Source organism: Carassius carassius, chromosome 6 (assembly GCF_963082965.1).
Source record: "Carassius carassius chromosome 6, fCarCar2.1, whole genome shotgun sequence".
Taxonomy (NCBI): domain Eukaryota; kingdom Metazoa; phylum Chordata; class Actinopteri; order Cypriniformes; family Cyprinidae; genus Carassius; species Carassius carassius.
In genome coordinates, this window is record NC_081760.1 from 14,560,878 (window position 1) to 14,578,204 (window position 17,327).

The window sequence follows — 17,327 nt, forward strand, 5'->3', positions numbered from 1 at the left end:
AAAATACTAACTAGACTGAAAATAAATGCTAAATAAAACTATTTAAAAATCTAATAAAAATGTCAAAAAACAAACAAAATGACAAAACCTGTCAATTTAAAATACATTCAAACATGGTGAGAATATAAAAATAAAAACAAATCAAAATATTTCTGAACACTATAATAGCACATAAATAATACCAATGTTATTTTAGTATCACTGATATTCTATTAAAGATTGTATAAGTTCCTTTTTCATTTAAATGTTTAAGTTAAATATTCATTCACTTTGAATGTGTGTATAGTTTTTATTCTTTTTTTTTATTTCAGTTTTGGTTCCAGTTATTTTAGCACATCAAGTTAAGCTGAATGAAAATAAGAAATGTCAAGTTTTTTTATATATATTTTTTATTTCATTTAATGTTTGTTTTAATTTAAATAAAGAAAAAGCTTCTTTTTTTAGGTTTTAGTTTTAACTTTAACTACAATAACCCTGGATAATTCTAAAATACCACTTCATAAACACTGTGAAAATATTCAAATTTAAAATAAAATAAAATCTTCGGTTGTTCCTTCTCTTCAGTTCACACAGTGGGTTTTCTAACCAATTTCCAAAATGTTCAAGTAAGATATCAGCTATGTTTACATAATCCATCAAAAAGATTTTTACAGCTTGAAGTGTTTTGCAAAGGCAAAATGTCCTTGGATGAACATTTTAGGTTTGGCAGTAATATAATACGGAGCCATCACAAGAAAATCAAAAACTCTTTCTCTAGTGCCAACTACTGAAGCTACTGACAGTCCGGCCAGAACAGTGTGTCACTCTGAGAAAATACAGAGAGACTCCAGGAAACCTGGGAGACCCAAACACGGTCTTATTCGGATTCAGATTTTCTCTCACTGAACCTCTTGTACTCTTGAATGATGCCCGACTTTCTAAAGCTGACAGGGAAATGTGCCACAAGTCATTCTGCTGGTGAACGTGTTCTAAAATTCATTACGCCTGTCAGGCAACGGCGTGTCGACACAATCAGCTGCAGAACATTAGCATGCAGTTCGGCCATAAATAAGTCATTTGTTAGTTTCATGATTTACAGGTCACTTCATTCACTTTCCTACATGAGTGGCATTATATTTATATTGAGTGATTGAGGCCATATTACAACCAAACTGAATAAATGTCTCCAACATTCATGTACTTAACCTTCATTTATTGAAATGCAAATTGTAATATTTATTAATGACCTATATGACTTATCTTTTTTTATATAAGACGACATGGACAATAACAAAATAAAATACTATTAAGTCTGACAAAATATTACAGTTTGAGTAATTTTATGGTAGCTGTATATTTTTGTTCAGATAAATTTGGTGAAAATTCAATGGGGAAAAAGCTTTTTTGACTATAATAAATAAATGATAACTCATGCATTATATCACAATGTGATTTGAATTATATTCTTAAAAGTATATTAATATTAACATACACACACATACTTGAATATATCAATACATTTTACTTGAAGTACTTAATACTATAAACAAATTATAATAATATATACAATTATTAAAATTAAAATACAAACTAAAAATACTAAAATAAATGCTAATTCAAAATATTATTATTATAGTATTACTATATAAATAATGGAAATATTACAATATAAATAATATAAATATTACTATATAAATAATGCTAATTCAGTCAGGAACACTCTGTTAATTAAGACTATTGTAGAGGTCCTAAACATTATTATGGCGGCAGACTTTGTTAGCTCTGAAGGGTTCAGATTTTTTATGTGCAACAGATACCAAATTTTATGCAGAAGTTATACAGGACTGTAAATTAGACTGGAAAAGATTAAGCGAAGATTAGCTGCTAGATGATTTTCGTGGACAAGACTAAGTGATTATATGCCTGTACAAGGAGGAGCTGGGGATGGAGGAGGGCAAGTGCACATCTGTGCAACAGACTGAGGCAACTGTGAGTATGGATGAACTTGTATATCTTTTTTAATTGTAGTGGGGGGAGTTAAAATCAGCTGAGCTGTCACTCCGTGGTCTGCCTGAATTTAATTCGTCACTCAAACTAGATTATTAAAATAATTTGAATATTCTTTAATGGTATAACCATGAATTTGCAAGTGTTAGTTATGTAAAAGGCTTTAAATGAATAACACAAATAGCACCTGGTCAGCTCTTCTAACAGCTGCGTGTGATCAGGAGGGAAGAACTTCACCACGAACCGCAGGATGGTGTTCTTGGGTCCTGCAGGCAGAGAAACACAACGATCGTCATTGTCAGTAGATCAAATCAAATAACAGTAACACCAGGATACGTACGTCTGATTTGTTTTAGAGTCGGCTTCAGCAGATCCAACCACACCTGAGAACGAAACAAAGCAACAAAAACATTTGAAATCATATTTCTTTAATGCAGCAGTGCTACTGCACATATTATAACACCGTTTTATTAGTTACATTTACAATTGACATTTCTCTTAAAATGTTTACTGAGCTTGTTGCAATGCATTCTGGGATTGCCTTATCCATGACACATAAATGCCTTAGATTTTGGGCGAAAAGAGTAAATATTATACAACAGCATAATTTTGCTGCCAACTGTTTAGAACATCCTACACATCTGTGTGTTTACAGGCTAATAACTTAATTTGTTTGCTTAGATTATTTGAAGCTTCACAAAACAGCCATTCCTCGATTATTATTATTATTACTGACAACAACAACAATAATAATAATAATTATAATAAAGCCTAAAATCTCTGCAACATATCTCACTCAGCCATGAATGGCTACGCAAAAAGTTAAATTGCTTATACAAACAATTTATACTATTATTATTATTATTATTATTATTATAGTGAGATGCTTATAATTGAGTAGATCAGTAGGGTTTAAAACGGGGCCACAGTGTCTAAATGTCTAATGGGAACAAATAACGTTAGCACCTGAATATTGTCTCTAAAATTAGCAATCAGAATTAAAAAAGAAGTGTTGCTCACGGTCATTGTACGCTGGTCCTGATACTCCAGACCAAAGTAATCACCCTCGATGAGGTTCAGGTGGGCACAAATCAGGTCAAACAGCACCTTTCCCGAAGCACGTTGCTGTAGAAACAGAAAATCACCCATGAAGCTTGTTAGACAAGAATCATGTACAGTAACTCATCTGATGGTACAGGCACCTGCATAAACAGGCATAAGGCATTTCTTTCATGTTGAGGAATCATCTGGATCAGTCCCAACAAATATATGTTGTTTCACTTGTAAAACAGGTTGCGAACGTCATTTCATTCTGACTTCAACATCAAGCTTCTCAGTTTCCATGTATGCTGCAGCAGGATCAAAGACTTCAGTGAACTGTATACAGTAACCCGTTTCGGCAAACACCAAAGACCACAGCATCCAGAGAGTCTGTCATTCAGGCAAATCCACTGGCACAAAGTCTCCTAATTGGCCATCAATTTTAACAAGATGTTTGTTGTCGTGACCCATGACCTCACTGTAAAAACCAGGCCAGACAACACAAACACTGCCATGTGCAGCAAGCTGACTTTACATTCCTCTCAGACATGAAAACACACGACACACTCCTCACATCCAGTCAAAAAGAATAAAGAAATGTGCTTTTCTGCATTCATGGTATTTTCTTTCATATAGAATTCACAGGGGGTAAACTAAGGATGTGCTCATAATGTGCTCATTTAATTAAAATTAAATTTATGCATTTAGCAGACGCTTTTATCCAAAGTGACTTACAGTGCATTCAGGCTATCAATTTTTACCTTTCATGTGTTGCCGGGGAATCGAACCCCCAACCTTGCGCTTAATAGCACAATGCTCTACCAATTGAGCTACAGGAACAAAGTATTAATACAAAAAAAATAATGAATATACTTGTTTTATTTTATTTGCGTGTTAATTGTTAAATAAATGTTAGCAATTAAGTGTTTATTAAATAACTTTGTTTTATTTTCCGTTTTTAGCTGTGAAAACTAATTTTGGTTGCTAAGTTTCAGTAAAAAGTCAATTTCAATGCATCACTATAAAGTTATTTTTATGCAATAAAAATGTTTGAAAACAATTGCAGTGTAGATGTTTCCTATATTTAGCAGAACATGAGAATTATTTCAGATGTGCAAAAATGCTTTAGATTAGATTTTTCAACAATGAGCACAAAGCAGGAAGCGGTAAACCTCAGCGAACCTGAGCAAACACACCGCAGCTTTTTATTACTTATATAAATTTCATCATCTTATGCTCCTGCCAACCAAAACAGCTCAGATCTGCCAGCTCACGTCCAGTAAAACACACTTTAAATATACATGGAGGGCGAGCTGAGGTTAATACATAGTTGATTTTGAAAGGCAGGCGTTCATTTAATAAATGGAAAAGTTCCATTAAAGAAGATAAATGAACCAATATATCTGCGTTCTTCAAGCAGACGGTGCGTGTTTACAGCAACTCCAAGCTTACCACTCCCCATGAATAATAGTCTCTCAGGACAAAATTAAGGGTGTTTAGATGTGATATTTAGTGCATGGTTATGCTGCAGTTTGCATGTGTAATAACAGATGATCACAGTGGTCAAAAAATAGAACAAATCATATCAGATGATCATATTAAAAGACAGGCACACATGAAAACCACTACAGATATCAGTTAAAGAACTAAATGGTAGAAGCCAATTAGTATTGCTCATACGTTTTTACACATAATATGTATTATTACTTACACACACACACACACACATACGTATGTATGTATGTGTGTGTATATATATATATATACATATATATATTACACACAGTATTTCAATAATTTAAGCGGTCAAAAGTAAATTTCCGTTGGAAGCCCTTGAATTTGGATTTAATTTAATACATTTAAGATAAGCATCTGCTATTTAATTCTGTTCCACATTCGCAAAGACCAGCAAAATTTATTTTGAATTACAAATAAAGAATCTACAACCCGAATTCCGGAAAAGTTGGGACGTTTTTTAAATTTTAATAAAATGAAAACTAAAGGAATTTCAAATCACATGAGCCAATATTTTATTCACAATAGAACATAGATAACATAGCAAATGTTTAAACTGAGAAATTTTACACTTTTATCCACTTAATTAGCTCATTTAAAATTTAATGCCTGCTACAGGTCTCAAAAAAGTTGGCACGGGGGCAACAAATGGCTAAAAAAACAAGCAGTTTTGAAAAGATTCAGCTGGGAGAACATCTAGTGATTAATTAAGTTAATTGATATCAGGTCTGTAACATGATTAGCTATAAAAGCTTTGTCTTAGAGAAGCAGAGTCTCTCAGAAGTAAAGATGGGCAGAGGCTCTCCAATCTGTGAAAGACTGCGTAAAAAAATTGTGGAAAACTTTAAAAACAATGTTCCTCAATGTCAAATTGCAAAGGCTTTGCAAATTTCATCATCTACAGTGCATAACATCATCAAAAGATTCAGAGAAACTGGAGAAATCTCTGTGCGTAAGGGACAAGGCCGGAGACCTTTATTGGATGCCCGTGGTCTTCGGGCTCTCAGACGACACTGCATCACTCATCGGCATGATTGTGTCAATGACATTACTAAATGGGCCCAGGAATACTTTCAGAAACCACTGTCGGTAAACACAATCCGCCGTGCCATCAGCAGATGCCAACTAAAGCTCTATCATGCAAAAAGGAAGCCATATGTGAACATGGTCCAGAAGCGCCGTCGTGTCCTGTGGGCCAAGGCTCATTTAAAATGGACTATTTCAAAGTGGAATAGTGTTTTATGGTCAGACGAGTCCAAATTTGACATTCTTGTTGAAAATCACGGACGCCGTGTCCTCCGGGCTAAAGAGGAGGGAGACCTTCCAGCATGTTATCAGCGTTCAGTTCAAAAGCCAGCATCTCTGATGGTATGGGGGTGCATAAGTGCATACGGTATGGGCAGCTTGCATGTTTTGGAAGGCTCTGTGAATGCTGAAAGGTATATAAAGGTTTTAGAGCAACATATGCTTCCCTCCAAACAACGTCTATTTCAGGGAAGGCCTTGTTTATTTCAGCAGGACAATTCAAAACCACATACTGCAGCTATAACAATAGCATGGCTTCGTCGTAGAAGAGTCCGGGTGCTAACCTGGCCTGCCTGCAGTCCAGATCTTTCACCTATAGAGAACATTTGGCGCATCATTAAACAAAAAATACGTCAAAGACGACCACAAACTCTTCAGCAGCTGGAAATCTATATAAGGCAAGAATGGGACCAAATTCCAACAGCAAGACTCCAGCAACTCATAGCCTCAATGCCCAGACGTCTTCAAACTGTTTTGAAAAGAAAAGGAGATGCTACACCATGGTAAACATGCCCCGTCCCAACTATTTTGAGACCTGTAGCAGAAATCAAAATTGAAATGAGCTCATTTTGTGCATAAAATTGTAAACTTTCTCAGTTTAAACATTTGCTATGTTATCTATGTTCTATTGTGAATAAAATATTGGCTCATGTGATTTGAAAGTCTTTTAGTTTTCATTTTATTAAAATTTAAAAAACGTCCCAACTTTTCCGGAATTCGGGTTGTATTACAGACAAAGTTACAGACAAGACAACCAGTCTTGTTATTGTTAACTAAAATTAAGACAAATAATTGTCATTGTATATGAAACTATAAATATAAATATTAGATGAAAAACATCAACTTAAGAAAATGAACATTAGAAATGTTGCCTTTGCAACTAACTGAAATAAAATAAGTTGAAGCTGAAGTTCAAAAAGTATTAAAACTGAAATATAAATTAAAGCTAAATAGATATATTTTAAAAGAAAAAGGCACATAACAAAGGAACTGAAACAAACATTAAGCATTAATAATGAAATTAAGGTTAGGAAGGGTCATGAAAACTGAACAATGAAATAAAAAATTTATTTAAAAAAATAATTTTCATGAATGAAACTGAAATTAAATTTAAAATTAAAGCTAAATTGAGATATGTTTGAAAATTAATGAAAATAACAAAACAAAAATCAATGAAATAGATTAACATTAAGTGATAATTAATAGTTGTATTATTTATGATCTATGATTATTATTATCATTATTTAAAGTTATAATGAAAAAGTGGTTAGGCACTTAACTTTTAATCTAAATGGAAAAAAACAAGTAACAAATTCCCAAAAAGGACATGAAGGCACCATTAAACCAAGCTGCCATGAACGTTTGATGTCCAGAAGCGTTTTAACAGCTGAACTGAATCCTTCATTTTCAGGGCATAGTCCCATAAAAGGCTACACATCAGTTTAAGTGGCACATGAAATAAAAATAGGATTTAATTAATGCAAGAGCGGTTCGAAGAGGGTTTTGCTCTTCATGCAGGAGCGGAGATCTACAAACCCACCAGCTACCAGCTGTTTCACAAGGTACAAGCAGAAGGGCCCCGGAGCCTCCAGGGGACCGGGAGAACGACAAATCCAACACCCTCCACCTGCTGCCAACACAGAGCGCTGACACAGACACCACGAGCTCATGCTCACCGAACCGCCGCTCCTGCAGCTGGAAACCGACGCGGGACGGGAACGGGTCACACAGGGGTCGATGGGTATCTGACCGCTAGCATAAACAGCAGATGTCACACGAGCGAGAGATCTCAGCTCGGCATGATGTGTTTGCTTTGAAACACAAACTCAGATAAGGACTGCCACTGGGATAACGACCAGAGCAGAAATACATCCAATTTTGTGCCTAAAGCCGAAGAGTCATTCAGCGATATAACCTAAAGAAAACCAATGAATGTTAACGTTGCAGAGGATGAATCCTAATAAAGACTCAGACAGCTGTGCAGTCAGGATGCGTCCTAATTCCTTTCTATTGTAAAATGTGGGAAAGATCAGCCAGCTGTAAATAAATCCAGACATTCCTGCGACGTGAGACAACTGCCTGTGGTTAGCAGAAGTATGCTACAAGACGGTTAAGTTAACAAGAGAATGATATCAAGGATCTGAAGGAGAGTGAAAACCTTTGTGCAAATCAATAACACAAAGATTAAGTGATACTCCTCGGCAAACACCACTAAAGAAGTGCAGTACTGGCAGCAGTCCAGCGTTTATCAGTGCAAGCAGAGGACAAAGAGGAAAACCAAGGCATTATGGGAAACAAGAAAAAACTGTATCATCTTCGACTCAACAGGCCCCAGCGGTGGATGCGGTACAGTAGCTGTGTTCCTCCCTTTCTGGGCTTCCACGTGTTGCTTTCATTGGTTCCAGATGTTTCTATCCCACAGTTCAGTGTTGCATTAAAGACTTACTGTTCTTCTGCTGCAATGCAATTAAATTTAAAAATGTTCTCAGAATAAACATTTATTCCTCTGTTTCAAAAGTTTATTAGAGGTGACCATCATCCAAAACACATCTGGCTCTAGAAAATACACTATTTATAGCTGCTGGACGCGTTTAGCTGGAGTATTGCTTATATGATGTATTTAATTTCGATGATGCACGAATCATATCTACTTCTGCATCACACTGAAAGTTGTAAACCAGAGTTTGAATCCAATCTCCTTTTATTAATCTATATTTACACCAAGATAATCCTTATTTACTATACAATGCACTATTTCAATTCATTTTGTAGTGTTTCAGTGAACAATTCCATTTCCTATAGTGCCCATATACCCATAATGCACTCTGACTTATGAAGAAATGTAAACACTATTGACCAATTTCAGTGTTTGCAAACAGTGATTATGTTTTTTTTTTTTTTTAAATGGGCAGAGCCTACATGGTGGCAGAAAATGACAGTTTTAAAGTAGCAGTCTCACAATTCTGATAATAAAAATCAACTTGTCATTCTCTCTTTTCCACTCTCTTCAGAATCATGAGTTTATAATTTGTTTTCACTTTAATTTCACTAATTATTATTTTATTTTTCTTTCTTTTTAATCAGTTTTTATTCATTTTAATCAGTTTTAGTTTGGCAACTGGCTGAATTATATTTAAAGTTTTTGCTTTATATTTTAGGTCATAGTTAAGTTTTTTTTTCAGTTAACACTTATTTCAATTAACTTTTTTTATGGTTTTAGTTTTGGTTTTAATTAACTATAATTACTCTGATACAGTCTAGGAATCAAAACAACAAAAAGGCCACAAAAAAGGTGTACCATTTAACAAAGAAAAATGCATACCGAAAACTTGCAGGTAAATTACATCTTCCTCAAGAAACTAAATAAGGCTTCAAATGAATATAAAATGTAATCCAGCCATTAATCTTGGCAGCACAGAATTCCAGTCAGCGGGAGTCAAACGCGCTCTCATTGAAATTCCAGTCAGCTTGAGCAGGAAAGATCCGACTACAGCAACAGCCAGACAATGGATCCTGATTCATTATGAGAACTTGTAGAAAAAAAAATGCAGATCCACACAGATTCACTCACAGAAATATTCACCCTTCGAACGTGAATTCAACAATGTAAAATGTAAATAAGAATAAATCTGAAATTAATATGCACAATTAAATATCTAATATTAATTTGATGAAACTGAAACCCAATTACTCGATTTAAACTCTAAATTTATATATATGGGGTGGTGTTGGCGCAGTGGATAAGACACATGCCTTTGGTGTGAGAGACCCGGGTTTGAAACCACTGTGAGCCTGAGCAAGACACTTCACCCCTAGTTGCTCCAGAGGCATGCGACCTCTGACATATATAGCAATTGTAGCTTTGGATAAAAGCGTCAGCTAAATGAATAAATGTAAAATATAAATATATATATATATATATATATATATATATATATATATATATATATATATATATATATATATATATATATATATATACACAGTACAGACCAAAAGTTTGGACACACCTTCTCATTCAAAGAGTTTTCTTTATTTTCATGACTATGAAAATTGTAGATTCACACTGAAGGAATTAAAACTATGAATTAACACATGTGGAATTATATATGGAATTATATACATAACATAAAAGTGTGAAACAACTGAAAATATGTCATATTCTAGGTTCTTCAAAGTAGTCACCTTTTGCTTTGATTACTGCTTTGCACACTCTTGGCATTCTCTTGATGAGCTTCAAGAGGTAGTCACCTGAAATGGTCTTCCAACAGTCTTGAAGGAGTTCCCCGAGAGATGCTTAGCACTTGTTGGCCCTTTTGCCTTCTGTCTGCGGTCCAGCTCACCCCTAAATCATCTTGATTGGGTTCAGGTCCGGTGACTGTGGAGGCCAGGTCATCTGGCGCAGCACCCCATCACTCTCCTTCTTGGTCAAATAGCCCTTGATGCCTTCAGTGTGACTCTACAATTTTCATAGTCATGAAAATAAAGAAAACTCTTTGAATGAGAAGGTGTGTCCAAACTTTTGGTCTGTACTATATATATATATATATATATATATATATATATATATATATATATATTTATTAGGGGTGTAACGGTTCACAAAATTCACGGTTCGGTTCGATACGATACACTGGTATCACGGTTCGGTTCGGTACGGTTCGGTACGTTTTAGATACAGCAAAAAGAAAAAATTGGCAGATAAATTTCCTTGATTTTTAAAAAATGTTTTATTTATTAAAACTAACAAAGTATGTTTGTTTTTTTTACATTGAACAATGATGGAGCTATTCTTTACCCATCTTCTATAGTGTTTTCTACTATGATAGGGAGCTCTATCATAGTCTGTTGTTCCTTGAATGGAGATATGTCTCCATGACACAGCTTTCCTGACGATGTCCCTATACTACCTCAAACTTGTATCGTACAGCTCAGGAAATTCTGAAACACACAGTACTGTACTAGCCGTTCATTCATTTTGATTTCCGTGCTTGTTTTGGATCCTATTGGTCGAACAGGTAATCGTCACAGAACGCAGCGGCAAAAGTTGAACTATTTTGAACTTTGACCGCGGCGTGCGCGGAAGCACGCAAATGATGCGCAACGCTGCGCTTGCGTTTTGGTCGACTCAGCAACAAAACGTCCTTGCGCGGAGCAAGCCATTGAGATGAATGGGTTTTATAGCGCAGCGCCACACATACCGCGTCCTGTGTGAAAGGCCCATAAAGGCGCTCGCTCACTCAGTAGGTACGCGCTGAAGGCTCGTTGCAAAATGGCCAATGCGTTTAACAGACCAGAAATAGAAGATCCTCCAATAACCAACAGGTCTGGTGTTTGGGTGCACTTGAATCCAAAGTGCACCCAAACACCAGACCTGTTGGTTATTGGAGGATCTTCTATTTCTGGTCTGTTAAACGCATTGGCCATTTTGCAACGAGCCTTCAGCACGTACTGAGTGAGCGAGCGCCTGACTGAGTAGCCTAACATAAACTTATAAGTTGGTGTTTTTTTTCTTCTTCGGGGGTGTCAGGGGCATTGCCTGTTACGTCGTTTGGGTTATTGGGCTACCTTGTTGAACGCATATCATTATATTTCATAATTTTTTTATTATTTTCCAAATATAATTAATTAGTCCAATGAACCGTTCGGTCCATAATGCGTACCGCGTACCGAACCGAAAGCCTCGTACCGAACGGTTCAATACGAATACGCGTATCGTTACACCCCTAATATATATATATATATATATAATATTTCATAAATGCTTAAAACTTGTTTTAAAGGTGAATCTAATTAAATACAATAAAAGTAAACTGAATATGCACAATTAAATATCTAATAATATTTGGACAAAATTGAAATCCAATCAACCAATCTTAAGCAAGGAGTCAATTCCGATAATGCAATTCAAATAGGACTGCTAAGCATACACAGGAAAAAAAGAAAGAAAATAAAACCTAGATAGGAGTAATTTCACATCTTTCATATTTGTCAAATAACCAAAGCTGAAAATATTGTGTGCCATTTCAGATACAGTCGAAGAATAAAAATTGAAAAAATCCCACAAATCTAACAATAAGAACAACTAGCCTGTCTGCTGTTCAACAAATTTATCTAAAAGAAAAATTAACAAACAAAATTTAGATTCCAAATACCTCAGCAACTATATGGCAACACTTTAGCAAACCCCTAGAAACCTTAGCAACCTCAAAGCAACAACCGGCAACCACTCCAACACCCTAGCAACCAAAAAGCAACAGAATAGCAGCAATTCTGAACACCTCAGCAGCTGCATAGCAACACCTTAGCAACCGCCTTGAACACCTTGGTAACTGGAAAGTGATACCTGGCAACAATTCACAACTCTTTACCAACCACATAGCTGCTGACAACTGCTCTGGACACTTTAGCAATCATTCTGATCATCCTAGCAACTGCATCACAATGGGCTAACTCAGAACACCTCAGCAGCCACATAGCAACACATTGGCATCCACTCAGAACACCTTAGCAACTGCATAGCAACACCTGACAATCATTAAACAATCTAGCAACCACAAACTGGCCTGAGAACCATAGCAACAACATAGCAATGGGCTAACAAACTGCCCAGAACACATAAGCAGCTGCATAGCAACACCCTGGCAACCACTCAGAACATCATTTGAATGTAATGCAAAGTTAATCTGATTCTAAAAACAGGAAGTGAGCATGCACAATTAAATATGCGATATTAGTTGGAAGAAATTGAAATTCATCATTCTATACTATTCAACGAAAAACTATTTTTCATGTAAAATTGCATTAAAATATTCAAATTAAAACTCAAGCAAAGACTTGAAAACTATACATGTGCTGCTCTGCATTGGTTTGCATTGAACATTGATGAGCTGCTGATGTCTTATGACAGAGCTGCATTCATCAGCTCTTCGAGTGCACCGTCACGTAAACACCAGGCCTTTCTAAAGCTCTGGGGCTCTGGCAGCATACAGCCGAGAAGCCACAACACTCAGCCATTCATCCGCCGCTCAAAGAGCTCTTCTCCTGCTGCGCTCTTTTATTTCACTAACACTCGTATCTAACAGCATGCTGGAGAGAAAAACTCAAGCTTGTGATTGCTGCAACAAAACTGAGCAAACATCACTGAAAGAGGGAGCTTTCAACATAAGAATTTGTGATCATAACACATTTAAATAAATGCATTCATAAATACAACTGCATTTTTTGGTCATGATATGATATGATGCTCTGAGTGGTTGCTATGCAGTTTCTAAGATATTCTGAACAGTTGCTTAAGTGTCCAGAGCAGTTGTTAATCAGCTATCTTGTTTCGTTGCTAGGATGTTGCTATGTGAGTGCTAATGCAATCTGAGTGGTTGTTAGTCCACTGTCAATGTGGTTGCTATGTGTTTTGAGTGGTTGCAAGAACACTGAAATGCAGTTGGCAAGTGGTTGCAAAGATGTTGCTATGTGGCCGCTTAAATTTATTAGACCACTTGTCAAAAGTTTTTTTATTGTCATTTATTAGGCAAATAAGAAACTGAAACAACTAAATAGTCTTTATTCACACACACACACACAAAAAAAAATCAGTTACACTTTAGAATAAGGTTCCATTAGTTAATGTTAGTTAACATGAACTAAGCAAGAATAATGCTTCTACAGCATTTAATAATCTTATTTAATGTTAATTTCAACATTTACTAATGCATTATTCAAATCAAAAGTTGTGCTTGTTAACATTAGTTATTAAACTAATGTTAACTGATGAAATCCTTTACTTTTTCACTTTGTAAACTGTGAATTAGCATGAACTAACAATGAATAACTTCATTTTCATTAACATTAACAAAGATGAATAAATACAGTAATAAATGTATTGTTCATTGTTTTTTCATGTTAATTAATTCATTAACTAATGGAACCTTATTCTAAAGTGTTACCAAAAAAAAAAAACATTTTATTTTTATTTTGTATGGCCTCCTTTTTGCCTTGATAACAGCTTGCATTTTTGCTGGCATTGTTTTTATGTACTTTCCCACAGTCTCTATTGTTACTGACTTCAAAATAGTTTATAGTTGTTCCCAAAGACTTGCTTTTGATTAAACTTTGAATCCATTAAATCCCAACAATAATTATATTTTAGCATGCATTAGAAACACTGATGTGACTAAATAGATTACACATAATGGTTTAGATTGTTAATAGTGTTAATTGTTAATAGTATTAGTGTAGCTCAATTGGTAGAGCATTACGTTAACAAGCACAAGGTTGGGGTTCGGATCCCGGGTAACATATGATAGGAGAAAATTGTTAGCCTGAATGCAATGTAAGTCAATTTGGATAAAAGCGTCTGCTAAATGCATAAATGTAATTTAATTTAATTTAGATTAACCATTTCAGAAACATAAAAAACTGATTTTGATCATCAACAGTACTGTTAGTTTAGGGCACCAGCTTAAACTGGGTGGGTTGGTTTCACATTTAAAAGTATCATTGTATTTTTCCCAACATTTCATATTTGAATGTTTAAAAATATTTAAAACATTGCTCTTTTAAAATTATTTATGCATTTGAAATGGTGTGGTGTAAATGCATTTATGACACCTCAGCTTCATCAAACAGTCTGTGTAAATACATCTAATGCCACTTCAGATGCAGCTTCTGTCTTTCCTGCAGTGGAAAGACGGAGTTTGTTGATACTGCTTTCATTTGAATGGTAACTCTACAGTTTCTTATTATTTTAAGTGGATTAATTGAAACAATGTAAAAATTTGATGTGAAAGATTACAAATTAAATAAGATAAGGGGGAAAAAAGACCATTTATAAACAGTGGGAAATGGCATCTGTCTTGTCATATACAGCAACTCATTTCTACCTCTTGGCAGTCACAGACCACTTTATTTTGTGAGTTAAGTGAGATCATCTGTAACTTAATCCATGTTGGGGGAATCGCAATGTTTAATAATTTCTGCATTGAAAAAACAAAGTATAGATATAAAGTATGCTGTCATTTATAGTTCTTAGAAAGAAAATCGGAATCTGCAAAAATCTGTTTCAGGAGGTCATACATACAAAAAATCAGAAATCAGAATCGGCCAAGAAAATTGTAACTGGTGCATCTTTACTGAAAATATCAAGATATATTTTCTCAGCTCAAGCAGAGGCTCACAATCAGTCCGACTGTGAAGCACAGTTTTGGTATCAATAATGAGGAATCCCTTTGATATGATTTGACAAACCATTCAGTCTGTGGGAGTATATGTATATGGATGAGTGGCACTTTATTAGATTTCAAGCCCAGGCGTTATTAAAAGCCACAGTCAGATCATTAAAATGCAGCGCACATCATTGAGTCTCGGAGGTTATGTTAATCACGTTGGTCACAAATGAAAACTAATGAAAAACACAGCAAGTCACGCTCTCAACTAAAGTAGAGATAGTGGATTAGACATGGAAAAGCCCCATGAGTAATAGCACATTACGGTCTCATCATTATCAAATAAGGAGGTATAAGGAACCAGCGAAGAGCAGCTTGTCTCTCAAAATAGGTCTTTCACTTGCAATTTCAGTCATATTTCAGTGTTATTTTAGTCTTGTTTCAGTTAAAGGGATAGTTTGCCCCCAAAATACTCAAAATCACATCCTTCAAACCTGTATGACTTTCTTCTATGAAGCACAAAAAAAGATATTTTAGTAAATGTGGTACAAAAAAAATGATGGACACCATTTATTATCATTGTATGGACAAAAAAATGCTGAGAAAGCCAGAAAAAGAAGGTGATCATACAGGTTTTTCATGAATATGTACACACCAACACCAATATCATCTTTGTTTTCTATTGATTAAATAGCACAAATAGTATTTCTCTGCCTAACTGTCCATTTATCGATTTATATTATATTGATAAAAATCTATATTTATATCGATTTATATTTTTATAAATAGCATAAGCAAATTGTGTATTAGTTTTAGCCATTAAGCAACTTTTGGGGTTTAGATACCGCCCCATTGGTTATTCACCCTTCTCAATGCATCACAAAGCCATTAGACTTTCATCTGTGATCAGCTGTGGTCATTAATGATAAGCTCAGCATGAAAAGACCTTTTCTGGAGCATTTCAGTCCTTGGTAACGCAACAGAAACAACAATCAACTATGGATGGCAAGGAACTGTAAAAAGATCTCCAGGATAAAGTTGTGGACAGGCACAAGTCAGGATCTAGACATTGATAAAAAAAAAGGCTTTATCAATGCCTAGAAGGACAGTGAAGTCTATTATTAAGAAGTGGGAGGTATTTGGGACAGGACAGACCCTCCCTGGATCAGGAGGTTACTCCAAACTGGATGAAAGAGCCACAAGGAAATTGTTTAGAGAGGCGACCAAGAGGCCTACAGCAACTCTGAAGCATTTGCAGGAATTTATGACAGAGTGGTCATTGTGTGCATATGACAACAATATCACAAACTCTCCACGTATGTAGCTTGTTTGGGAAGGTTGCAAGAAAAAAGTCACTCCTCAAGAAAGGCCACATGAGACTAAAATTGAATTATCTGGCCTCAACACTAAACAATAAATCCAACATAGATCATCATCTAAATAACAGTATTCCTTCAGTAAAGCATAGATGTGGTGTTTTTTTCTGGAGCAGGGACTGAAGCATTTGACAGGATAGAAGAAAAAATGGATGGGGCAAAATACCATCACATTCTTAAAGAACATCTGCTGCCCTCTGCCAGAAATTTGTCAATGGGAAGAAGGTTTACCTTCCAACATGACAATGACCCAAAGCACACAGCAAAACGGAGCACACAGAGCCCAAACTTAAACCCCATTGAAAATCTGTGGGATACCTTGAAGACAACAGTCCAAAAACAGTCAGCATCAAATTTAACTGAACTTGAGCAGTTCTGCAAAGAAGAGTGGGCAAATATTGCCAAGTCTAAAGCAAAAGGATATTATTGTGATAATTAAAGATATAATTATATTTAGGCTTACTAAATTAGATTGGTATGCAGCAATAGTAGTTCACTGCTGCATTAATACACCAACAACAATTACAGGCATAGAAAAGGAGCTTGCATATTAAACACAGATATTCAACCAATAACCACCGATACTTAAATGCTGCACTGAAAATACAAGATCTTTCATATGCAAACACGTCCACAGTGATTCTTGCTCATATTGACGCACCTGCACACACATCTGTTCTTTGGGGTGAATTGCAGGTCATTACTGAGTGCATTTCTAAACACGTGAAGGTTTAATGAAAAGAAACAAATCAAAGGACAGTTTTGGTATGTTGATGATGCTTGAGATTACTTTCAACTGACCGCAAATCACCGTTAAAATTTTAACCAACATTTTGTACTTCTTTCTTCTCCTTCCACACTAATAAGTGTACTTGGTGACAAGAGCTCTCCAGTGAATGCGATTGAGGGCCAAATCTTTGGCTTCATCCCACATGACGTTAAG

At 35.4% G+C, this 17,327-nt stretch overlaps 1 protein-coding gene across 1 annotated transcript in view; it reads right to left on the reverse strand.

The window, feature by feature from the left end:
- LOC132142400 (FERM, ARHGEF and pleckstrin domain-containing protein 1-like) overlaps positions 1–17,327 on the reverse strand; it is a 114,079-nt gene that overhangs the window by 38,926 nt on the left and 57,826 nt on the right. Inside the window, exons 3-5 of the mRNA XM_059552223.1 lie at positions 3,007–3,111; positions 2,327–2,369; positions 2,174–2,252 (exon numbers count right to left, since the gene is read on the reverse strand). Coding sequence (XP_059408206.1) covers positions 2,174–2,252; positions 2,327–2,369; positions 3,007–3,111 — 227 coding nt within the window. The remainder of the gene's footprint in view (positions 1–2,173; positions 2,253–2,326; positions 2,370–3,006; positions 3,112–17,327) is intronic.